Genomic DNA, 26,756 nt, shown 5'->3' on the forward strand with positions numbered 1-26,756 from the left:
AAAAAAAACCCAATATCAACAACAACAACAAAAATATTATGGACCATGCAGTTTTAAAAAGATTTTAGAACCATTTTAATGAGGCCTTGGACTTTCAGTAGGATGAAACTATCTATTTCTTGCATCAAAACAATTTAAAATGACGCTGACGAAGTACAAGCGAAATATACACCGATTGCGTAGTCTTCGTTCAAAAGCCAGACAAATCATGTTAATTTCAAAGAGCCATGACTGAGTGGCCAGCAATGAAATAGACAGGCATACGTCACATTGCCGATTGACACAGCACCCAAAGTCCAAGCTCTTGTTAAAATGATTCTAAAATAAATGTAACTAAACATTGACCCGTGCGCGCATTGGGTTGACATTGCATATGATATCGGAAATTTACAAAATAGAAACATTGACACACCGTATCGTTGACATTTACATAACCAAGCTTTAAGCCTACAATAATGCTTTTAATTTCACAACACTCTGATTAGTTAGAATTATCTGTGTCTCGGGACAGGCCTTCACCACAGTTAAAATGCCTCCCATACCCCGGTATACCCGTAATGTAGCAAAAAATTGCAGAATTGCTCCGAAACGATTTTGGAGAAAAGTAATGAAGCTGCATTACACTCAAATTATTCATAACAAACCATTTTGAGGCTGTAAATAGTTTTCATCTAAAAATTTAATACAGATTAATGAAGAATTAACATTTTTTCACCAACGTTTTCCACTCGCTTCAAAAAATTCAGATTGTTTTCCTTGTTTAGTAAACAAAGCCCAAGTCTTGTTTTGGTTTACATAAGTGCAGCTGGATATTGGTAAAAATGTCATTAGAAACTTTTTTTCTGTTAATAAAGATATCTGTGAACTCAATGAAATAATTTTTCTATTGTATGTCGAATATTATTTTGTCTTTCTTAATAGTTTTGTATATTGTTAAAAAGCTAAGGCATTAATTATTCGGGGATGTTAATATTATGTAATATTCAGATATATTTTATCAACTGAAAGTTTTATAAGTAGGTACATATATTTTTACAATAATGTATGTATATCCGTGTGTCGTAAATTGCCTAAACAGTTCTTGGAGCGCTGTCAAAGAGAGCTGTCATATCTGTCAAACAATAAATTAAAAATATGTAAATTTTATGCCCAATATCCTAGTAATATTGACGGTACTACATTATATAAAGAAAATGAATTAATGTTTTTGGAATGATAATTATTGATACCATATCAAGTCAAGCTCTACAGAACAAGTGCGAGAGAGAGAGAGAGAGAGAGAGAGAGAGAGAGAGAGAGAGAGATGGGTACTTTTTTTAAGTGTAAAACAGTCAGCGGCATTGCATCTATATCCTTTACAGCAAGCATCACAGATGTTTATTCCGTGGTCTCCATGGATGATTCTTCCTGATCTTTGAATGATTGAGTTAGTGTTGTCATTGTCAAGCATAGCTTTACAGACCTGTGGAGAAATGCGTTAATACTACTACCTGTGTGAAATGAACAAGTAAAATTGAAAAAGAGAAAAACCATTTGATAAGAAATAATGATCTGTAGAAATTGTCTTAGACAGTAATACCCGCAACAAGTGTTTGCCCCTAAATAACATCTGTTTTGTACCAGTTATAGTAAAAATGAAGGCCATTTCTGGTAATTTTCAAAAATTATAATTTTCATAAAGGATGATATCCCATCCCATAATACATTATTCTTTTTTGGGCAAAGGGAGATCACTTATTTAGATAGTGAAATTAAGTAATACATGTACTTACTATATAGTAGCTTTTCTCCCATAGTAGGGTTCCCCCCCCCCCCACGGGTTTATATTTTTGGTTCAAATTCTATATTAAAACAATTATTGAAACTAGTAAGGATTTAAAAATCAATGTTTTTAACCCTCAGTTTGCATGTACCTGCTTTCATCTATACAGGTTAAGTTTTGGTATACCGATTTATTATTTTTTAGACAATTCTGAAAATTGAACAAATGTATCATGGCATACATAGAATTTATTTAGGTAATTATCTGATAAATCAAATGATTTGACAAGATATACGTACAACCAAATGCTTCCCAGCGACAATCCCAATGACTTGATTAATTGTTTAATTTATTAATTCGAAATAACTAAAGTCTCTTTCTCTTTGAATTTATCTTAAAATTGACGAATTGCAATTTTTTTACCTTTTTGATTTTGTAAAAAGAAATAAGTAAACAAATATAATGCATACGTTCAAATGTTTCTCGGAGATGGTTCAATATAATAAAAAAAACTTTATACTCTATTCAAAACATTTTTTAAAACTTTATCTCTGAAGGAAAGAATTCATTTAAACCATTATTTAACATTCTGTGTTTTCCACGAAACTGAAAACTTGAAACTTCACGTATTAAGGACCTTTTATAGTATATATTTCATAGGAAATGTTCTTGTATGTATTCTAGTCTTTATATACATTGTAATACATTGACATATAGTTTCAAGTGATGGTATATATCTGAGAATTTTATTTGTTGAAAAAAAAGAATACCTTTCTGAGTATATGAAATGAAATAAGTTGTATAGTTTGAAATACATTCCACAATCTAAAATTTCATTTGAAATAGAACCCCATCAAGCGAAGTACACAAATTCAGTTTTTCAATAAACCTTTGCACACAGTCTCCCGTTAGATAATTATTTAAAAGTAAAGATACTATTATATGATTACAATTAAGATCGTCAATTCTAAAGGTATTAACTTTAAATCAATAGCCTTTGGAGACAAAGGGGGTAATAAATTTACACTCCTTAATCCCTCTGCAAAATGTATTCAAGATGTATCAGTTATTTTCTTTGATTGGAACTTATTACATTTGAAATAATACATGCCAAAATCTGTATCACATCCTTTATCACCCTAAACTCCAATATCAGCTGGGGGAACGAAGGCCATGGGGCTGTTATTGGCTGAGAGTTGATTCGAGTGTGATCCAGATTTTGCCAAGTGATGTTGTTTTTAATATCATATTTTTAATAAACAACTCGTTTATATTTTGATATGAAAAACATTATTCAGCTTTATCCTAGTTCTCCCATCTCAAAACCGGTGCATTTTTGACGCTCAAACGTATTGTGACGTCCTTTAAAAAAACACCTCCATGTTATAACGCCATAGTCTACAAAAGTGTTCCAAAAAATCATAACAAAGGGTAAAATAAAGGGTGGTGATAAGAAATGTGATAAACGCGTGCCTTTGTTCATATCATTGATGAAAAAAAACATGTATTTTATACTATCAATTCATAAATGCATTTTACCCTAAATTTTGAGTAATCAATATCATCTCAGATATTGCAAACTATTGCCACGAACGGTCCGCCGTAAACATGCTGGAATGCAAAACAGGGGTTAATCGTCTTTAAAGTATGTATTCCGTGGTGGTAATCTTGTGATAAAAAGGGAAAAACAACTATATAGCCGACCTTCCGTAGGGGAAGTTCTACTATATAGTCATTTTTCCGAGGGGAAAAACTGCTACTCCCTGCTATTTCCAAGGGGGAAAAGGCACTTTGTAACACCGGTATGTACACCACGTGAAACCATCTAAACGACGATCTGGGCAAAACTAGTACCCGCTAATGCGACCTGTAGACCTGTGTTTGGTACGTAATTGCACACAAAGATCAGTTATTTTGATGTAGGCTATGCCACTTCTCAGCGTAGTGTATCATTATCTTTTCATATCTAACGAGGCCGGGTATAATTTGTTCTGCCCTTGATTTTTGAATGAAATTTTTTACATTAATTTCTACTGATATAATTATTATTTTAAGATAAAAAGAACAAGACCTTTACAACAGCGTTTGTTTAAGGGGTCATCTCAAAGTTTTTTTTAACTTTTAACATAGGACCCTATGGGATTTGCTTGAAATGTATCGATTTTGTGCATTTTTTTTAATTTTTTTTTTTTTACATTTTTTTTAAACTTCTGCCCTAGGGATTTCTTTTTCTGTTCTACATATTAAAGTTATCGCTTAAAGGCATCAAATGGTAAAAAAAAACCCACTTTCACCTCCTGGTTTTTACATTGGTGTTATTAAAGTTGTTTTTTGTTAGCCTAATTTCCCAGATTTGTCAGATAATAGCTATTTTTTATTTGACAAAGGCGGGAATGGTGATCTTTATAGTATTATTAAAACATTCAGACATATTTAAGTAATAAATAAATATATAACATCACATATTAAGGTTCATTAATGTAAAAAACATAGTTACTGTCTTGAAATATATGAATTAAGCTTTATTTAGGGGGGTTAAGAAAACGTGACAGAGGGCTAGGATTGCTGAACCTTCTTCCCGTTTTCGACCAGAGCCCAAATACTGTGGTTTCATCTATATTCGTTGAATACCAATTTTCGTGGATTTCGTTGTTGAGTTGATCCATGAAATTAAATGTTCATTGAAATGCAATTTCGTTTTACATTTTGTATTGAATGGGTCATTGGTCACGAATTTACGTATCCTTGAAACTGTGACTTCCACTTTATCCACGAAAATTGATACCCTTGAATATTAATGAAACCACAGTATAGCTTATATTTCGAGCCATTTATGTTTTTTCCTCAATATAATATCAATTTTACGCACCAAATGAGCTATTTTCAACAAATATCTTGAAACGATCCCGCCATGGCGTCAACCAAGCAAAAAGATGACGTCACAATTTAAATGAAACGCTGCGCGAAATCGAGCGTACTCGATCTGTACTCGGCCTCGTTAAATAAGCTTATCATCGTTCCCTATTCTATCACCTTTTGTACAGTCTTTGTAATTTTAATTGCAAAAGTTATTCTTTTCATTTGTCAAACTTACAACTATTGAGTTGACCCTATTTTGACCCTATGACATTTTGTATTAAATTTGTGTATTACATGTAATTAAGAAGCAAGTACAGAGAATTATCATGTTTATATCAGTTTTAATAGGAAGGAAGGGCTTTTTTCTTTATGTATTATGATGCATCAAAAATAATGTAGGCCATGACCCTATTGGATTGTTCTGACCCTATGAAACAGGAAAATACCAAATATCCAGAAAACTGTTGAGATCCCCACCACTAAATCATATATATTCTTGTTTTTTGTTATCATTCTTAATGTCATTATAATGCATTAAATGGTGTGAAGTACATGACCCCCTAAAGTTGCCTTTAAATCACCCCCTCTTTGAAATAGGAGGTGGAGAAATATTTTGATAACTTTTGAGATCCCAATCCCTAAACCATATTTATTCTTGCTTTTTGTGTCATTACGCATTAAATGGTACATAGGTGATGCCCTCTTGGAGACACCCTGACTTTCCAGAACTGGAAATTTTATCTTATTCATATGTCGTGCTTGACCGATGTGGGTAATAATTCCTAGCTTAATGATGACTCTGCTTTGTTTAGGAGACTTTACAATTGCCCCTCATATAACATTTTGTTTATCTTAAAATTAAAAAGCAATTTTCAAAAACTTAATGTGCATCTAGAGAAAAATACCAATTAAGAAATGATTTATTTCAAAGGACAGGGGCGTAAAAGGCGTTACATATCCCCCACTTGAAGCAGCAAAAAGAACGTGTTCGAATGTTAATGAAATATGTATTCTTGGTTTGTATACATTATTTTTACTATAAATTTCACGATGCAATATGTCAATAACGTGTTTTTATTATATAAACCCAAGAGGTACAGATTTCCATATTAAGCCACACGTCGTTTTGTGCATAAATCTTGACCATTTACTGTGATAAATTGCAGTGTTTTGGTATGAATTTGTCTAGTCTCCATCCTAAAAGTACTATTAAAAGGATAAGTTTTCATTCTTTTTTATTATTGATTTATTAATGTGGAGTCTAGATCCATAATGGGTCATATTTCGTGGTTTTTACAAAGACTTCAAACGTTATTTATAATCGTCAAACAATTAAAGTTATTCAAGACGATTGATATTTGTCGGTAGCTCGGTGTGGTAAGCGGAGGACTGTAGACAGTACCACTCGGCTGAGAGGGGTGTTCGAATCATGGTTGACTTTTCTTTTTAAATTCTGCGCTTTTGCGTCCTTTTAGGTAAAACATATTTTTTAAAAATTTTATGTAATTAATTAAGAATTATTTTGGAAAAGCTTTAAAACTCTTCAAATAACGCCCCCTCCTCAAATATGATCTTGTCTATTCCAAATAATGTTTAATAAACAACAGCGGTAGCACAGTCAAAGATTGCTTGAGATCACGTTGTAATGATTAAAAAAATTTAACATCCATGGAAATGAAAATAAGAAGACAAGTATAAAGTATGAATGTATGTTTGTTAATGAGTAATGTAATTTTATTTTATACATGTCCTGGTGCACACCTTCAAGATTCCTTTATAGGAGATGCACATAAGTTGTTAAAATATCCCAGGTGCTGGGGATTCGACTGGCATTGTAAACTCTTCTTCTTTGCTACTGTACACATGCAAGAATGTTAGAAGACTTTGAATCTTTAAAACCAGGTTTGATTTGGGGTGGGTGGGTGGAGGATAAACATTTAAAAAATTCTAATTATTTATTGTTATTAGTTTTAACTTCAGGTAGAAAATAAGACTTCTCATCATACCTCAATAGTTCGTTTGTTAATTAAGCATTTTTTACCAGTTAATTTTTTTTTATACTTTTTATGCCACAAATTATATTTTGGTTTTAATAGATCATTCAACAATTGAAAGTGTAAATAGAAGGGTTTTTTCTTTATTTCAAACAAAAAGAGATCCAAGTTTTTTATTTAAAAAAAGTTATATCATTAGAAGTTTAATAAGGGATATACATGCGCGGATCTAGACAATTGAAGGTTTTTAAAGGTAAAACCCCTGTTTACGAGATATCTATACTTACCTGCATCAACTTTTTGCATTTTCCCCGAGCTGCCTACGATCATGCCTGAACTTTTGAGACTACCCCTGTGGTATCATCTAGTGTTTACCCATAATGCACAAGCATACTTCCGTTTCAGTTTTGTGAGGGCCTACACAACTAGGACCCAATGAACAGGGGTGGGTGATGCAGGTAAGTATAGATATTTCGTAAACAGGGGTTTTACCTTTAAAAACCTCAAGTTTACATCAATATCTATACTTACCTGCATCAACTTTTTGCAGAATTTGTAACAGAAATATTGGGCGGGAGATTACAATCACTATCATATAATAGTAAAATAAAGAATACACTCACCCAAAAAGATATTCTATTTTTGTTCTTTTTCTTTTGCCCATCTCGATGTATCAAGGACTGATGACCTGGCAAAGCGAGCTTCTCCTTGAGGAACATCTCTCATATAGAATGAAGTAAAGGTGTTTTCTGTTGCCCAAATGAGCTGTCTGTAGAATTTCTTCTAGAGTTGCACCACTGAAAGGGCCCATGAAGTTGCCAATCGTCTTGTATCATGTGCACGCACATGAGATAAAGTCTCACTGTTATGTTCATACACAAACTTTACTAGTGACACAATCCATCTTGAAATTGAATTCTTGGATGATGGTTTTTGTGAGTCCGATTTGTAAGTCAAGAATAAACACTTTTCATCACCACGAGAAGACTCTGTCCTTTTTAGGTACATTTTAAGTGCTCTACAAGGACACAAAAGCAAGTCTCTACTGTCTGTTGCAAAGCTATTAAAATCTGGTATGAATATTGGTTTCCATGGCTTTCCTAATCTCTGAGTTTTGGCTAAAAACTGTATATTTGGTAATAAACGTATTCCATTCTGCTCAAGACGTAAATGTGACTCTCCAATTGAAAGAGCTTGAATTTCGCTTACTCTTGATGCTGTTGCCAGAGCTACAAGGAACACTGTCTTCCATGTAAGGTACTTCATATCGCATGAATTCATCGGTTCCAATGGGGAGTCACACAACTTCCAAAGGACAGTCGGCAAATCCCAATTTGGAAGTAATGGTCGTACATTAGGTTCAGAATTGTATATTCCTTTTATTAACTTTGACAGATCAGTGTTGTTAATAACAGAACTATTGCTCCAACCCTTATGCATAGATGTTATCGCTGACCTATAACCCATTAAAGTATTTGGCTTACAATTACGTTCTTCATGCAAATAGATGAAGAAGTCTGCTAAATCAGCTACAGTGGCCTCAACTGAATCCTTTTGGTTCTTGGCACACCATTCCTTGTAGATTCGTATTCTAGCATCATAGATTTTTCTTTTTGACTGTCTTCGGGTGTTGAAGATAAATGACTTAGCTTTCTCAGAAAATCTTTTCTCTGTTCTTTGTTGTTTGAAATTTTCCAAACCGCCAGATGCAGACTTTATGGACTTTGATGAATGAACTGCCCTCTTCTTTGAGTCAACATGTCTCTTATTATTGGAAGTTCCTTTGGAATGTCGACCAATAGATGTAGTAGGTCTGGAAACCATGACTGTCTTGGTGAAAACGGAGCGATGAGGAGAAGAACACACGACTCCTGTTCCACTTTCCTGAGTACTCTCGGAATTAATATGGGAGGAGGAAATGCATATGCAAACATTCCTGTCCAATCTACAGCTAGCTCATCGCATTCCCATGCCAAGGGGTCGGGAAACGGAGAACAAAACACTGCTAGTTTCTGGTTTTCCCTTGTTGCGAATAAATCTATGTTTGGAGTGGGGAAAACTCGAAAAATCTGCTGAACTATTTCTTGGTTGAGACTCCATTCTGTCATCTTGGGAATTTGTCGCCCTCTGGACAACTGATCCGCTTTTACATTCTTTTTCCCTGGAATGTGGGCTGCTTTGAGCTGTATCCCGAGAAGGTGACACCAATGCAGAATCCTCCATGTCATCACGCATAGGGCTGCAGACTTTGTCCCCCCTTGGTGATTGATGTAAGACACTACTGTTGAATTGTCTGTCCTCAGCAAGACTTGCCCGTGTTTGACATTGTCCCTTAAGTGATAAAGTGCATTCTCCACTGCACTGAGTTCCAACAGATTTATATGTGATGACTGTTCTATCACCGTCCATTTCCCCGACACATTGCGATCCTCTAGGTGGGCTCCTGACCCGTAAGTTGATGCATCCGTCCACAAGGTTAGGTCTGCTCTGAAGCTCAGAATAGACGTCCCTGCCAGAACGTTCCCTCTCTCTATCCACCAGAGAAGATGTGGGATGAGGAAACTGTCGATTTGAATCATATGATCCAGTTCGTCCACATGTGGACGCCACTGGGACAGAAGGCAGAACTGAATGGGACGCATCTTGAGTCTGGCAAGAGGTACCAAATCTATACAGGCTGCCATTAAACCAAGGACTCTGAGGAATGTACGTGCTGGGATAAAAGATTCCATAACCATGGTAGAAATTGCCCCACGCAGACTGAGAAAACTGGGGTAGACCATACCCTGTTGGAGGTTGAATAGTGCTCCAAGATACGTTATCTGTTGCGTTGGTTGCAGAATTGACTTGGATTGATTTATTACCAGGCCCAAGTCCATCAGCAGAAACAAAGTTCTCCTTAATTGATGAACTAATGTCATTCGATCTGCATTTTTGAGAAGCCAATCGTCCAGGTACATATAAATGGAAATCTGTTGACTTCTTAGATGTGCACCTTTTGCCCCCATTAATTTCGTAAACACTCTTGGGGCTGTTGCTAGACCGAAGGGCATTGACCTGGATTGATAATGGATATTGTCTATGCAAAACCTGAGGTATTTCCTGTCTTCTGGATAAATTGGAACATGTAGATATGCATCCTTTAGATCTATTGATGCCACCCAGTCTCCTACATTCAGAGCCTGTATTATTGACCTTAGAGATTCCATCTTGAAATGTTGATTTTGGAGAAATATATTTAACGGTTTCAAATTGAGAATCGGACGTTAACCTCCGTCTCGTTTTGGAACAACAAAAAAGGTGCTGTAAAACCCCTGACCTTCCTGGGTCTTGGGAACAATCTCTATGGCATGCTTTCCTAATAAACTTTCTATTTCTTCTAAAATACATTGTCTTTGGACGACATCTTGTATATTTGTTATTCTTACTCCTGTATTTGGAGGATGCTTTATGAAAACAAGTTTGAGTCCTTCCTAGACTATTTTTAAAATCGAATCGTTGGATGTAATTTTCATCCACTCCCTGTGGTACGAAATGATCCGACAGCCTACTTTGGTTGATTTCTGCAACTCGAGTCGAGTCTCTAATTGATCCGCCAAAATTACTTTGGGGGGCGAAACCCCAAACGATATTGTGCAGAGCCACGAGTTTGACCTCTGAAGGAACCTATCGAATTAAAATTTTCGTCCTCTTCCTATAGTAGTCTTTTGATTCTTTTCTGCAGCAAACTTTCCCTTCTTTGCAAAGGATGACTGCTGTTCTTTCAGTTCCGAGGTGCCCACTGAATCATCTCTCTTTCTTTTCCTCGCAGAACTAAGGGCTGAACCATCTCTCTGCTTTGAACCCCTCAGGTGCTGTGTTTCTTTAACATCGCGCATACTTTCTGCACTTGCGTGAAGAATATCAAAATACTTCCCACAAAAGAGCTTAGGATTCAGAGTTGTCTGTACAAGGAGTTTGTTTTCAGTTGCTTTGTTTTTAAAAGCCAAATCCTCAATGTGAATGGATCTGCGGGCTGCAACTGCGCCCACTAACATGCGGGAAGTAACATCAGCCATTGACTTGAACACCTGCATGAGTGCTTGTAGGGCCTCTGTTTTGTCCTCATCAGATACAACGTTATCAATGTAGGACGTAATTAGAGAGGCATATGTCAACTCTCTAAGAAGAAGTCGAGATCCTTGATCTATCTTCCATAACTCAGTGTTGCGTGAATCCAACATAGGGTTGCGGAAATGGTAAGAATTTTTGTTTCCTTTTCTCCCTGTTGTAAAACTGCTGTCCTCAATGTTGTCATCAAGGCGCGGCGTTGTGCAGTACTTGTCAAAGTCGAAGGAAGTGACTCGGTATTTTTCATCATCTGATGCTTTATAAGTCCGAATTGCATCTTTTCGCTGGAATTCTTCAGCAACATCTGTTAATGTGTTCAAAATGTACCCATCCATAGGCAAAGACTGTTGTGGGGTAGATGATTTTGTCCCAATCAAACGATTTGACATGTATGATTTGAAGTCTCGGCTCTGAGTTGATGTTCAGTTCTGTAGACACTTTTTTAACAAAATTTTTCCAGTCTACCATGCATGAACCATTAGAGTCTGTGTCATGCGTATGTACTGAACCCAAGACAGAGTTATCAAACTCTGAACGATTGTCCTCGTGAACATCAATAACATCATCAAGTGAATTGCTTAAGACTTGATCAGTTTCACCTCTGTGGCTTACTAGATCATCTTCATCCCTATTTTTCCCTTGGTGCAGGAACAGCTCAGTATGATCTATTGCCCGAGGCCAACGGCCTGCACCAAGGGAAAAAATTCAAGTCTATTTACTGTTCAGGCATTAAATAATTGTTTTATGACCTAATTCCGTATTTATTCCGTAGGAATACATACGACTTTAAAGAATATCTAAACTGTTTGTACTATTTAAAATCTTAGTATTTTCATGGTATTAATAAATAAGTTTTCTTGAAAAACAATGCTTAGAATACATAGCATCGAATTTATCGATTATTTTCAAGATCTAAGTGTTATCAGCGGTATTGATTTGTGCTTAGGTCCAAACACTGTTTCACTTTCGCTTTGCCCGAGTAAGTGCATAGGAGAGTTGATTAAAATCAACTCCCAAAAATGACTTTTGCAATTAAAATGACAGAAACTGTACAAATGCAATAGGAGAGGTAACCAAGATAAAGCTTATTTAGATATAAAAAGATGATGGTACAGTATGCTTGCAAAGAGAGATCACTTATTTAAAAAGTAAAAGTAATACTTATGTATACCAGTGTCTTATAATATTGCGATACTACATAATGTACATGTATTGTGCTTACCTTTATTGGTCAACATCATAATTCCAATTATAGCACACTATGAATTATCTAAGCTGATCACCACAAAAGAAAGGTTAATGCACGTTAATTTATCCTATTCTGCATATAAAAACACATTTCTATGACATGAATTGTGAAGATTATTGATAAATAAAAAAGTTCATAATTTTTAAAAACTTCCAGAAAAAGGTAATGTTACTGATAATGTTAAACACTTGGTGCGGGTATTGTTGTCCATTGACAACATCTAATTTTAATTTTGCACTTCAGGTTTGACCATACATCTTTGTCAGGTTTGACCATACATCTTTGAATGGTAGAGATTTGTTGTTATTGACAAACCGGTTTCCACTTATTTATCAAATTGTTGTCATAGATAAATCTTACAAACAGGTTTCTTTATTTTTGAAATTGATACACGCGTGTACTTATCTAAAAAGAATATCAGTTGGTTTTCCTATACGAATTCATGCATAACATTAACCACGTTAGATAAAATCATGATTTCTTACTTCTATGAAAGTAAAGTAATTTGTAACTTACGCGCTCTTCGTAACATCCAACAACATATCGAATAGCTGATTGGGCAATTCGAATTCCACTAAAGCAAAGCTGTCAATGCAAAAGTCAGAAGATTTTGAATTTTATTTGATTAGCGTTAATAATTTTTTTTACAAAGAGCTAGGCCCTTAAAGGGTCCAAATCGGCCTTATCATGAAAAATCATAAAATTGGTGGAATATATGATTAAAAAATGTTATTGTATTATCTGTACATGTACCGGATCTAGACGCTATAAATACAAAATTAATTTTTTACATACGGGTTCAGTATGTCTGATTGAAATTTCTACAAAAAAAAGAACACGTCTAATCTTTGCTTATGTAAAAAAAACCTCATTACTTCATTACTCTTATTATATAATCGATTGTTATAAATTGGTTTAAAGATATGTTTAGCCATTTTTTGTAAACAGCTGACGACTGCTACAGAACCGTCCACACACACCCCCTCCCACACCCACCCAATGACACCTTACAACAAGACATTAAATATTTATTGTTATCAACGACAAATACATGACAAAAACCTTTGTTTGATCAAAGCTTTGATCTAATAAGAATGTCTCACAGTTAAAAATAGTTATCAAAATTTATAAATAATCTTCGTCTTCTAAACTTTTTTATCAAACAAAATTTTAAATATCCTGACGTTTTTTGCAAACATTCAAAGATTCTTTATCTTTATCAAACATAATTTTACATGTAAATATCCTAACGTTGTTTTGCAAACATTCCGCTCACCTCATTTGGTGGACACACTGCGGTCGTGGTACACTGTGCTACATCACTGTGGACACCATCACATACAACACAGGTTTTTTGTAAATCCCCTGGGGCTTAAATGAATCAAAATATTTCATTTTGATATTAGAAAACATTATCATTTCTAGAGACTGGTTTTCTTGATAAATTGTACCGCTGAACATGTAACCATGTTACAATTTTAACGTAAACATAGAACAGTCATCCAGTTGAAATCTGCTGCTTTTTGTGGTTTATTACTTTCATATCTACTTATTTGTTGCTTTACAAGAATGATTAGGATTAAAACATCTTTTTTTCAATTGCAAAAACTACAATAAATCATATATTATCCCATTCATGCATGTTTCATGCATGTTTGTTTCGATACAGGTTATTCTATTAATTCTAAGACATCATTTTGATGGCTTTGACATAACATTCGCAGATATATCGGATTACACCAACTAACATTTTTGGGTGGTAAACTCGTATAAACTGACTGATTTATGTTTTCAGAAAATAGATTAATGATTTGATAAAAAGTATAACAAGAGTCCTTCATTCAATTGGACATCAAACTTTATTTTTTGCAATAATGAATGTCCCTGATTTTATTAGTTAAACAAGTACAAATGAAAATATTTTTTACTGCAAACACAGGGATAATGTATACGTGTATGGAAGGAATTGTTATGCATTCATTTTCTCTATTCTGTTTAAAGTGTAAGATCAACTCTGTAAGAATCAAATTTCGATGGTCATGCATATCACCGATTTTTTCATCCTTTTCATTCTGATATACTTTAAGTGAAAAAAGCTAACATAACTGAATTGTTGCTTTGTTATACTGTTGCCATAGTAACCAAGGGTAAACACGGAAAATAGGATGTTACAGTTTGAGAATCCATCATGAGTAATGGAAATAACTTGGGGTTAACAAAGTAAAATATCTTATGAGAATAAATTGTCATTATTTTAAACTATAGGAAAAAAATTCTTAAGTGTTTCGTTTGGGATTAAAAATATTAATTAAAAAATTGGGTTTTTAATATTAAATTTGAAATTGAAATGACATTCCAAAACTATTTTACCCACTATGTTGACTGCGCAATATTGGCCGTTGCTAAGATAACAAGCAGAATAATAAGGAAAACGCTATTGTTTTGATGCATTCTTAAATAGGTCTAAATATAGAATTTGAAATTTTGATATTTCATTGCTGAAGAAAACAAATTCAAGGTCAGACGACAAGTTCCTCAATTTCATATAACATTTTCCAGGAATTTGTTAATGGTTTACTACTACTCTGACAAGCCTTCTTGCAAAAAATTAGGATACCGTACCAGGCATTTCTGCAAAAAACTAGAGATTGCAAGTTCCTATATAATCTTCTTGAAAATACACTTGAATTGCTGATATAGAATTCAATACAGCACAACTATTGGGCCGGGTTTTGAACTCACAACCTCTAGAACCTCGCTCCTGGCAGAATGAGCCATCTAGGCATACATGTATATCCATATACAAGTAAATTTTAATCATTTTAAAAATCATTATAAAAATACATGTAATAATTTTTTATTACAACTCTTTATTACAAGGAGATACAAAAAAGACACAAAAAATGCTCGAGGAACGTGTCGTCTGACTGACCTTAATTCTTAACTTAAACGCAGCTTTAAAAACCCATAATTTTTTCTGACGATAATTGCCGCTGCTATGGAGTTTTTTTAAAAGTAGGAATCTCTGGGTTATTTTTTATTCTACATATTTCCATAAAAGCAATCTCTTTTGAGTTGTGTAACAACATTTCTTTCGATATGAAATGAAAATGTAAGCTCTTTACACAATCTAACCAGAACGGAACATCCAAATCTTAAAAGTCGATAATGTTAATCAATCAGAATCACCTTTATTCCTTTCCTTTTTTTCTTGGTTTTGTTAGCATAAGAAGAGGTGTCGATGTTTATTAATCGTGTGTATAGTATGTGTACATGTATATAGTATAGATTGACAAGAAATAAAGGTTTTGATTGAAATCAATTTACTTTGATAAAGAAGAAATAACCCAACCAATATATTTCTATAATATTTAGTGGTTTTCATGGTAACATTTGACATCGTTAAATAATTTTAAAATTAATGGTTTGCATATCTCATAAACATAAAGATTTTAGTGTCATTGGACTTTTTATATGTATTTGTATTCATGTATGAAATAGAAAGAAAATTAGTGACTATGGGTGGCCGGACCCCTTATTCTAGTGTATGATTCTTATATAGAATTGAATCATCCAATTCTTACAGACTCCGCATAAGTGTGCATTACATGGACCATCTTTTCCCGGGGCCTCGTTACAACAAGCGGCACAGTTAACCAGCCCTCTCTTTTTATATCCAACATATGTCGGGGCCAAGGTAGAACAAACCTACAAATAGGACAGTGTCAATCAATAAACGACCCTACCATCGTAAATATCTAAACAGTAATAAAATAATACTAAAATTCATACAACGTCTTATTTTAAATAAAACTTTAAACACTTTACAAAGAATAGCGATCTGCATAATACAACAGGACTAAAAAAATATTATATGTACATCTATAAAAACAGTAAAAAAACCCAGCAGTCACATGATAAGACAGACCATAGGTATATACGCTCTAAAAGAGAGGCATTTTCAAAACGCTGGAATTCTAAAAACAATTACATGTAATTGTTAAGTTTATGACAAATTACATTATATATTAATATACATAACTTTCAATGTGTTAATATCATATTTTTGTAAATGAAATATGCATCTTAGTAATTACATGTACTGTATATTCCTATTTATACGCGAGGAATTAATATAAGCGTAAAATCGCAAGAAACACATTTCACGAACAGATGTAAAGTAGATTAAACTATGGTAAAAATTCGGCGTTCGCGATTTTATATTCTTCAGATTTGATGCAAAACGGTTGATTCGCGGAATTTCGTAAGTCCTCGCGAGAAATAAAAAATCTACAGTATATATCATAACTTTTAGTTTCTTAAAACTTAGAAATTTCTTTCTTTTTTTTAAATTTGCTCTTTAAAGCCCTTGGCAATTGACACTAAGAAAACACACATAAACCAGGAAAGCGGGTTATGTAAAATAAATTTCTGCAAAAAACCTTCATAATAAATCACCAAAGAAAGCATTTTATTGATTATATTTACATATAACTTTTAACAAATTAATAAACTAATAGTAAAAAGTAAGTAAAATTTACTAAATTACTGTTAATGTACATAAGTACTTTAGCTAAAAAAAACAGCCAAATCGTCTTCTATGTGAATTTAGGTCTGAAATCATTATGGTTATTTCTTAAAGGCCGTGATTTTTCTTTTTTTAGGTCGTTGTATGTTTGGAACAATCGATAAATGGGGCGTGTAGATTTCAGTCTGGTTGTTTCTATAGAGCTATGAATTAACTACATGTACAAGTTTCCGTAAAAAAGAGGGAATCATACTCGGTAGATGTTAATATACCCTGGTGAACTTTTTAACATAACTGTTAATTAGACATATTTACGTTTGAGAAAGGCATTTTTAACATAACCGTGTTCTTATATTTTCAATAATCCAACCGTTAACTAAAAAGCTCGTGCAATAATTAATGTGACTTCACTAAAACGTTCATACAGAAAACGGTTTTGCTATTGTGTAGGTTTATGTAAGAGAGCATATTTGCAAATGTAAACATTTTTCAAAAACAATTTAAAACAATCATTCAGGTTTAGATTCAAATTAATTTGTACAGAAAAATATAAGTAAACGATCAATATCTAAAATATTCATTTGACTCAGCCGGCGTTGTTTTCATTCCGTATCTAATTACAGTCGCCAGTAATTTTAATAGATTTGTTATGAATGAATTTCTAAATCAGCTTGGTTCCTTTGTTAGGTATATTGTCTGTGCCTCGGGCACGGACAAGAAATAATAACGAGAAAAGTCAGACGTTGTTTTATGATGCATCGATCATTACCTTAAGAAATTACCTGTAATATCTACCTTTAACGGAAGTAGGAATTAAATTCATTCCTTATAATTTAATTTTTACAACTAAAATCAGAAAATAAGGCCCACTACTTGATAAAATAACATTAATTTGAATAAAACTTTAATGTAACATCACGCAGATCAATAATGATGTCCGTAAAATATAATTTATTTTTATTCATTGTAAAATCAATTAAGAACCTACTTTCATTTTTTATAAACTAGCTTGAAATAGCAAAAATGAAAGTATGGTGTCGGAAATGCTTTGGCGGATCTAAGTTAGTGGGAGTTTGCATCAAAATATATACTTGAATTGAAATGATATTTGAATAATTACATAAGAGTGAACTTATTCCGAGTATGACAGAAATAAGATTTAACAATGTTGAATAAATAAGCTGAGCTATTCGTTTTTTGAATGCGCTATTTAAGTTTTGATGTAACGAACTTTCTAGAACGGGGTAGCGAAAACGCAGGTTAACTTTATAACATCTATGAAAAATTTTGAGGAAGTTCAACGTGCATCGGGCAGATACCTTAGCTCGTGAAACTGTGGTGTAAATTATATCAATAGATATGCATGCATTAGTGTTTTAGGTTGCACAACTTTTTAAACCACTGACAGATAGACGGTACACCTTGAATATTCTATAAAAAATAAGTAAACCATGAATAGATTTTGTTGACAAATCTACTTATATATTGATAAGGTTTGTAAGCAAAGGAGCAGGAGCTGGGTGGGGTGGGGTTGTTCCCCTTTTTCCATTTTTTAAAAAACATGTTTTTATCCTATATTCTTTTTGGGGCAGTGTGAAAAATTATACAAATGTAGTGAAATTTGACTTATGACGTACTATACGCCTATCCCGTTTTGAAATAAAAGTTCTGATGAATGTATATGCAATTAAACATTGATCTTTTTACATCAAATAAATGATGCAAAAACTATAAATGTATTTTCAGTACAACAATAAACTGCATTTGGATCACACCAAAAAGGTTGTAATTTTTCCAGTCAGCTGCAACAAAAAGAATATTGGCCACATAGATATGTAATCAATTTCAGTTTAGATTTTCATACTTGCCCGCTCCTCTAACTATCCTCTTTGTTTTTTATTTTAATTTTACAAAATATTTGAATAAAAAAATCAAGAATATTGACCAAAAAAAACCAAAAATCTAGTTTAACATAAAAATTCCATCAATATATATATACCGCAGATTCCTATTTAAACGCGAGAAATTATAATACGCGTAAAATCGCGAAAAATACATATCACGAATTTCAAAATATCGCTTTTATTTTTTGGAAATATGTAAACAACAAAAAACTATTATAAAAATTCGGGATTCGCGATTTTTCGTTCTCGCGATTTGATGGAAAACGATTAAATCACGGAATTAAGCACTCGCGTAAAAAAGGAATCTACAGTAGTTTTATTTCCATCGCCTGCTCGTGATATCATTGAGTAGGTTTAAAAAAATACTGCATTGATCAACTGGGTGTAAGATACTCATTAAATAGAATATATCCAATTGATTTGTAAAACACTTTGTGTACTATTTTTTTGAAGCTATTTCTGAATAAAAATATTCGTCTTTTATGACTTTAAAGTTTCAATGATTAAGAAAAGAACCATACAAACCGTGTTAGACTGGCATCCGGCATTGTACGTTATTCTGAGATCCTCGTTTAATACACTTTCCAGGTAACATTGCTAAAATAATAGTTAATATTACATAAAAATCTTGAATAGTGGAACTTCATTGCAATTTGTACCTGTTTTAAGAACATTTAGAACATAAAAAGTTGTAGATTTATATGATGTAATATTAACTAAAATCAATCTATATTAAGTCACAATTTTTCTGGAGTAAAGTAGTTCCTTACAAAAAAAAAATTCCTAAGCGTTTTAACAACAAAGGGTAAAAACGTAAAAAATACAGCAAACTTGAATACTGTTTGGATTTTTATACCTATATGAATAATTGTTTGCGCTTTATTTGTATGATTTTGCAAAAGAAAGCCGTATTAAAAATTAATGTCGATTTAGGTGCATAAAAACTACATTATCAAAACTGCTTTTTTTTTTAACCAAGTGTAATTAACATAAACTCTAGATTACTTGCGAAGTTTCAAGAAAAGCGATCTCGTTCTTTATAGGAGCCATATCAAAGTTTGGGTACATTTACTTTAGGAATATGTCATTTTTTCACTTCGAAGAAAATTGAATAATTATAGCGTTTTTCCTTAAATTGTAATATGTGATTAGTAATATCATTTTTTAAATTATATGTAAAGCATACTAAATTTTATCGTCTGGTATTTAGTGGGGGTCATCTCGAATTATCAAAATAGACCAAATTTGGCAATTGTTTGAGTACTAGTATTACAAATGAAGATTGGTACGATACGTTCATTCAAAAATTAAAAACGATAAGCCTTGGGATAGCATAATTCTGTCTGTAAATTTCAAAAGCGTACGCATTTTTTTTTTTACTTATTCTTTCATGTCATTTCTTATAAAGTACTCCAACAAAGCCTTATTTCATCATAACGTCATGAAAGCACAATGGCAACGCTCACCTACCAAAAACAAAAAATCGTCTAGAAATTATTTTTTTCTTTAAAAAAATCTAATTATTTTTTTTCTGTTTTGTTTATTGTGTGCAATTCAATGAATGGTATCGAAAAAACTACACTGTATTTTACTAAAATGCACAAAAACATCTGCAAAGAAAACTTAAGTCCGCCTCCTTAAGTAAACTCTTCTCATTTAAAGTTATCGGTGATAATAAAATAACAATACCGCCAAAAGTAAGGTCAAGTTTAATGTGCGCATCCTCTAGATATTCAGCAAATTTTATTATCAAAACAAAACTACATTGGTAATCTGCAAAAAATATTCTACTGATTTTGAAAAATAACATATTTAAACGCATGCTTATGAAAAAGCAAATCCATTAATTGTTTGATAACTAAATAATCATATCGCTGTTAAAACTAAATCAATCCATCCGGACTATTTTAACATCTATTCAAGATCTTGTTTCATATTATGAATATTAAGATGAAAAGTGTCTCAAATGATAACTCAACTATCTCTGAAAAAATATACCACGATCAAATTCATATCAAATCAATGAACTTATTGATACCTCTAGAATATGCACTGGTATCTTTTCCCAGGAAGTATGCATTAATCAAAATTGTTTGAAGGAATTCTGAGAAAAGTGCACCGATCTCATATTCGTTAGTATGTACAAACGTATTTTACATCCCCCTGATTTTATTATAGTATTGTCATTTATCAACTTTTTGAGATTTGTTGCAATCATGTTCTCTTGAATCCCAAAAATTTCAAACTTTTCCCGCCTTTTTAACTTTTTGATAAACCAAAGATGTGTACAAAACTGTTTTGGCAAAAAATAAGGCAAGAATTTTTTTTTAAAGATTTTCTCCCTGCAATTTATTATGCTTCTTAACATTGGTTCGTATTTTATAAAAAAACAGTTTCGAGAACAATTCTTCTATCATTTAAGTGATAAATTTCTCACATCAATAAAAAACTTATCTGTCACATTGTTATATAAATCAAGAAGATGATTTAGTGAAACGAATCATATCTTTTTTACAGAATGTTTGAAATATTTTAAATTAATTCATTCATAAATCTGCTTACCTCATTGTAACCGCACTGAATGGTGTTTGTTACGCAATTTGAAATGTCAGCCACATTAATGCATCGCATGCAGATTGGTCCGGCATGAATAATGCCTGTCAATATATAAGTTTAATATTTATTCGTTTTTTTTAGAAATAAAAAGAAACAGTTATCAACTAGCATATATATAAACACAGTGTAAATTGACATGTGTAACCGGTTTTATACATGCCTCATTCACATTAGTTGTTTATAAGGAAATAAAAAACTTCGCAAACTAGTCGGTTAATATATACAATTTAAAAAATTCTCAACGGAAGTTTGGTGTGAAGAATTTAAAACAAGACGAAAGTTGAACGTTAGAAATTGCAAGCCAATACGACTTACCAAGCAAGGACAAGCTGACAACAAAAGCTGAAATACAAAATCACATTGATACAAATACTGAATAATAAAGTAGATAAAAAAATATTCAATATATGTCATTTTACGTTCACATTAGTAACAAATGTTTTTAAGATCCAAAAAATTCTACTTTCTAGAAATTCAATAATTAATGTACACCAATGGATTTTCAAATCATTATTTCAATTTCATATGTATAATTCTGTCAACTCTTCACGATAAATGATTCTGATTTGTTTGATTTTGAAATGAGGAACGAAAATACATAGATGGATCAAAATCGATTAAATTAGAAAAATGGCCATTTTTTTTAAATTTCAAATTGTGTGTGTGTGTGTGTGTGTGTGTGTGTGCAAAATAAGTGTAACAGTGCCAAGGTTGTAAATTAAGACATATCATGCGATAAACTATTGACTATAGAATGTATGCGATTTAAGATTTCAAAAAAGATATTATACTCTATAAGCAATCGCCTACCATTTGTCATATGAATGTTCTGACTTTTTGAAAACTTCATCCACAACGTGAAACAACGCCACATATATATTGAAGTACATTTAAGAATCTTTTTGAAATTTTGAAATACACTTTGCAAAGGAAAAGAACACAAGTTTCTAAATAATAGAATGTGCGATTTAAAATATAATCAATCTTCAAATATTTACATTTAACTTTCTTTTTGGTTTAAAATAATGAAAACTTACATAAAGCTGTTTCCATGTCCTTTAAGGTAGTACTATTCTCGGCACTAAATGAGCTCAATCATGGAAATCCTAGTTTTAGATTATACACAATGTAGATATACATTCAAACAATACATAAACACTAAAAAATTATATGTTTACATGCTTAGTTTTTTATCGCCTCTAAGAAATCTGTATTCCTTGCTAAAAATGAGTGAAAATGGTGAAAATTAGCAAATTTTTCCGTTTTTCTAAAAAAATATTATTATATCAGTTATTGATAAATTAGAAGTAGGTATATAAAATACATTATACTAGTAACCATTTGTTTAAACCATATCACCACAATATTGTTGCGCTATTCTACACTAATTGGGCCTGGTATATCAAAATACAAAACGAGAAATATTTTTATTTACTTAAATTAATGATATTTATAACTGTTAACCAACTTTTTATCTCGATCGAAAATCTTTGCGAGGATTGTGAGATCCATATTGTCTCAAATATTTCTCGACGCGGACCAGTTTTTGCCATATATACGTAGTTGTATTTAAAAAAAACCAGGTGTGGATAAGACTTGGTCCCGAAATAAGTCGACGCGAACCAGTTCATCTCAGGTAAATCGCGAAATAAAGTCGTCGCGAATGATAATTGGTTTACAGTTTATAGATCTAACACAAAAGATCTGGTAAAATAATTATAACTTTTCACGAAATAACCTCTAAAGCAAGTAGACCCTGAAGAAATGTTTCCGTAAAAGACATATTTTGTTATACTAGTAAATTTCCGCCAACAATTTTGGGATTTTTAAAAAACATTATTTGATTAATGATTGATTAAATACCAAATAGGTTTTGTATCTAAGATTCAACTGGTTTTAGTTTTTAAAAGGGAAAAGGGGGGGGGCACCCACCGTTTAATCAAAACGAAAACAATGTACATTTTTTTCAAATGCTTGATCATAACTAAGTTATGTAAATTATGTATCAGGGATCACTGTGATGCTACTAATTTACAATAATCCAATCGCTTTCATCTTTTTTCTGAAATGTAAACAGATGTATTATACAACTGTTAATCATTCATTTACCAGGGGATAAGGATCATTACGCTATGAGTATCCTAATAAAATGATACACTAAATTAAATATATGTTATATAAATGATTAATTAAATTTGTCATTTGTCATTAATTTCTCTTTAGCAAGCATTAAACATCTAGCTAACATGTATACATGTTAGTCTCAAACTGGTTGTCTAATGAAGAATACTTGACATCTAGGTAATCGATCAGGTTTTTTTTTATCCCCAGAAATGTCGTTTTTTTGTTTTTGTTTACATAACTGAGTTTCTTAACTTCGTGCATTTCTATTTCTCAATCAGTGCATACATAACCGTTCTAATTGCTTATTATTGACATTGTTTACAAGAACACTGGATATACATGTATTAAACGCTATGTAAAATTCAAACAAATATTGTAAAATCCCAATTGTGACATGGTGCGATACTCAAACTACTTTAAATGGTTTTAAAGTAAATGTTATTCATTTACTTATTGAAAAACAGTATTATGACAGATGCAGTTTGGAAAAGACAACCATGTACAATTATCTTTGATTCCTTCAGAATAGAATATTTAATCATATTACATACACTTACTTTTCAAACGACTGGGTAATAGCGTGGCTATTTCTGCAGATGCATATGATGATAAGATTTTCATTATTTTATCTGTATGTCCCAAATACATATATCGTAGACACCGACTTGGGTTCGACTCAGATAAGAAAACAAGTAAAACTGCTTGTGTCCATAATTGGAATTAATGTTTTGGTCATCTTAGGTATACAAGGTGTTTCGTATGTGATCACAGAAAAGAATTCAGCACAAAGAACCTTAACCATGCAAAGAAAAAATATGGAAATGGCTTCTTCTGTGTTGTGTTCCGCATCGAAATTTATGTCACTGCCTGTGGCATTGTTAAAATTCAGATGCAAGTATTCAATTCTTACTAAGAAAGTAAGAAAAGCAACAACAAACAAACACACACACAAACAAAAAAGAGGAAAACACCCCCCCCCCCCCTTAGAAGCTTAGAAGAAGAGATTTGACGGATAAAGATTTATTTAAAATCAACGTTCTCTCTAACCTGCCATCAGTATAAGTATTAAAAGCACACACACACACACACACACACACATATATATATATATATATATATATATATATATATATATATATATATATATATATATATATATATATAGCAAATGTTTCCTTATTCTAAGGTTCTCTAATTGACTCATGTTTTAATTTTATAGAAAGGTTTATTAAATGATGTTAAAAGTTTAGAATCAACTGTATTATAATCGTTTCTGCAAAAATAAGCTGTTGCAAATATCTCAGTTAAGGTAAAGATTTAGAAAATGAAAGGTGCCTACAGCTTTATGAAATTCAAGAAACAAATTCTTTCATGATGCTTTTACACAATAGTTGTGTTTGATAGGATGTGCCAGAGTTCAAATTTAAAAAGTCGTTCTTTATGAAATATGAAGTAAATAGGTAATTAATCTTGGCAATTTGTCCATTTTTGACTAATGAAATATTTCTAGAACGCCTACAATCTCTCCAAAGGAAAAAACAAAACAAAACAAAAAACCACATACCATTATTAAACAAGCTCTTGACATCTTCTTTAAAATGATGTCAAACTAGGTATACTTGTTTGGATTACTTTTTTCAATAATTGAAACGAAAGTCGGAATCAAATCATATTCGCTTCTCATACTAGAGTACTACTTCCTGTTTCTAGATCCCCAAGTATCACGTGACTTAGGATATACAAGGAGAGTTTCTGAGCTCTCAGTCGGAGTTCTGAACAGACAGCCGAGGTGAGAAGAAGCTATAAAGGAAGCAGTAAATAGGACACAAATAAATTCCTAACGTGCTCGTATAAGGCTTTCAAGGTTTTATTGCATGTGTTGTGTCGGCTGATAACAGAATATTTTCTGTTGAGGAAGCGCGTGCGCTGTAGTAGAAAGTAGCGAATTGTATATATTACTGATTTAAAGCTTTGATTGTTTTATTATAATTGCTCAGGAGAGCAACCAAATCTTCGAACCCGGAAAACGTTTCAATATTAAATGTCAAAAAACTGTTTCTTTCTTTTTTTTTTTTTTTTACATAATTCAGCACGTGAATATTATGACGTCTTGATGGTTTTAGCACCATAAAGACGTCTGGACTCATTTACAAGCTCTTGACCTTAATCAAAACAATAAAAGTTTAATACAAAATACAAATAATTAAAACAATAAAAGTTTAATACAATATAAATATAAAGGGCATACTGACATCGTTATTATTTTAATCATGGCCGGGCAACCTTTAATAACACCTTACAGGATTCAAGAATCAAAATTGAATACGGACGTTTTGCTGGAAGACGTTAATTTCTATATGAGTAAACGACCTTTGTTGTCACCTATTAAAATTGGGCTGTAGGAATGTTGCAGTCACATATGCAATATAGAGACATTGGTTAATAGTGTTATCATGTTCAACACTCTAATATCTGCTTCTGTGATGAGGGAAGATTTTACCTTGTTTTAATGACAGCAATATACCACCTTCTTTAAAAAAAAGTTTTTTCTAGCCCTACTTTGAGAAAACTTGATCGATACAGCGGTAGTAGGTAACTGTTTTGGCCGATTGTTATTGCTATCGGAAGATTGCACCTTTATGCTCTTGATGGGAAGGTAAAATTTCAACGCTATAATATTGAAGCATAGATTCCCTTTTTTGGGACAATGATGGGGACTTCTTCTCTCAAAGAAAATATCAGACTCCATCGCTGACGAGAATAAATGATTTTATTCAGCAGCATAAAATCGTTTGTAAAGAATTGTCGATTTAGGAAAGAGAGAAAACAGGCAAATTCACATGATCTGAACCAAAAAGACCGTCTTGGGGATTAACAGGGAAGGCAGGAGTAAAGAACTAATCCTTCAAACACCATCGGCCAGCTTAGCCATCCCTACACCTAAAATGAAATAAAATCCCCAAGGCTAGCATTATAGATTTTAAAATTGTATTGTATTGTACTGCCTTTATAAACGATAATAGGGGACATACACAACAAAAATGTGGTATTTCATTTAGTGTGATTTTTTTTAATAAATTGACCCCTATAGGGTTTGCAACGGTTTCTGTTTGAAAAATAAATCTGAAAAAGCACCCACAAGCCTTTGTTTCATAACATTAGAAACGTGTTTTTTGCTATTCTTCGCAATTTGAAAAAATGAAACAAATTAAATGAACCTAAACTTTTCTTTTAAAAAAGTATATGTGCACACAGTGTGACATTTAGTGGGGTTTTTTTTACAATTTGATTCATATGCCAACAATTATGCAACATTGCATGAAAATGTTCCTTCCAGTTAAAGCATTTTTTGCAGGCAATGACGTGTTTTAAAACAGTAATATACCTCCAAGGAATGCCAATTAAATTGTTTTTCACTGGGAGCTAAAGACCTGCTGCTAACAATAAAAATAAAAACTTTATATTGATACGTTGTATAATTTTCAAATTGTTTTCTTTATGTGGTTTCTTTCAAACCTGGAAATGGGTGAAGATCTTTTAAATACAGCTGGATTCATCAGAATGTGTAAAGATATAGCAACACAATGCAAAGGATGCAAAAACTTTTTTT

The 26,756-nt window shown here is 32.4% G+C and overlaps 1 protein-coding gene across 1 annotated transcript; it reads right to left on the minus strand.

The window, feature by feature from the left end:
* Window positions 1-972: 972 nt before the first annotated feature.
* On the minus strand, window positions 973-23,766 carry LOC105333978 (uncharacterized). The gene is made up of 10 exons (XM_034471441.2): window positions 23,704-23,766; window positions 22,060-22,128; window positions 21,338-21,364; window positions 20,969-21,063; window positions 18,932-19,003; window positions 15,559-15,682; window positions 13,251-13,345; window positions 12,491-12,559; window positions 1,312-1,462; window positions 973-1,111 (listed from the first exon to the last, which is right to left on the minus strand). Exons 2-10 carry the CDS (start codon window positions 22,073-22,075, stop codon window positions 1,071-1,073), a joined length of 690 nt encoding a protein of 229 aa, XP_034327332.2. The 5' UTR covers window positions 22,076-22,128; window positions 23,704-23,766; the 3' UTR covers window positions 973-1,070.
* Window positions 23,767-26,756: the final 2,990 nt, after the last annotated feature.

The sequence above is a fragment of the Magallana gigas genome, chromosome 8 (assembly GCF_963853765.1).
Source record: "Magallana gigas chromosome 8, xbMagGiga1.1, whole genome shotgun sequence".
NCBI lineage: Eukaryota > Metazoa > Mollusca > Bivalvia > Ostreida > Ostreidae > Magallana > Magallana gigas.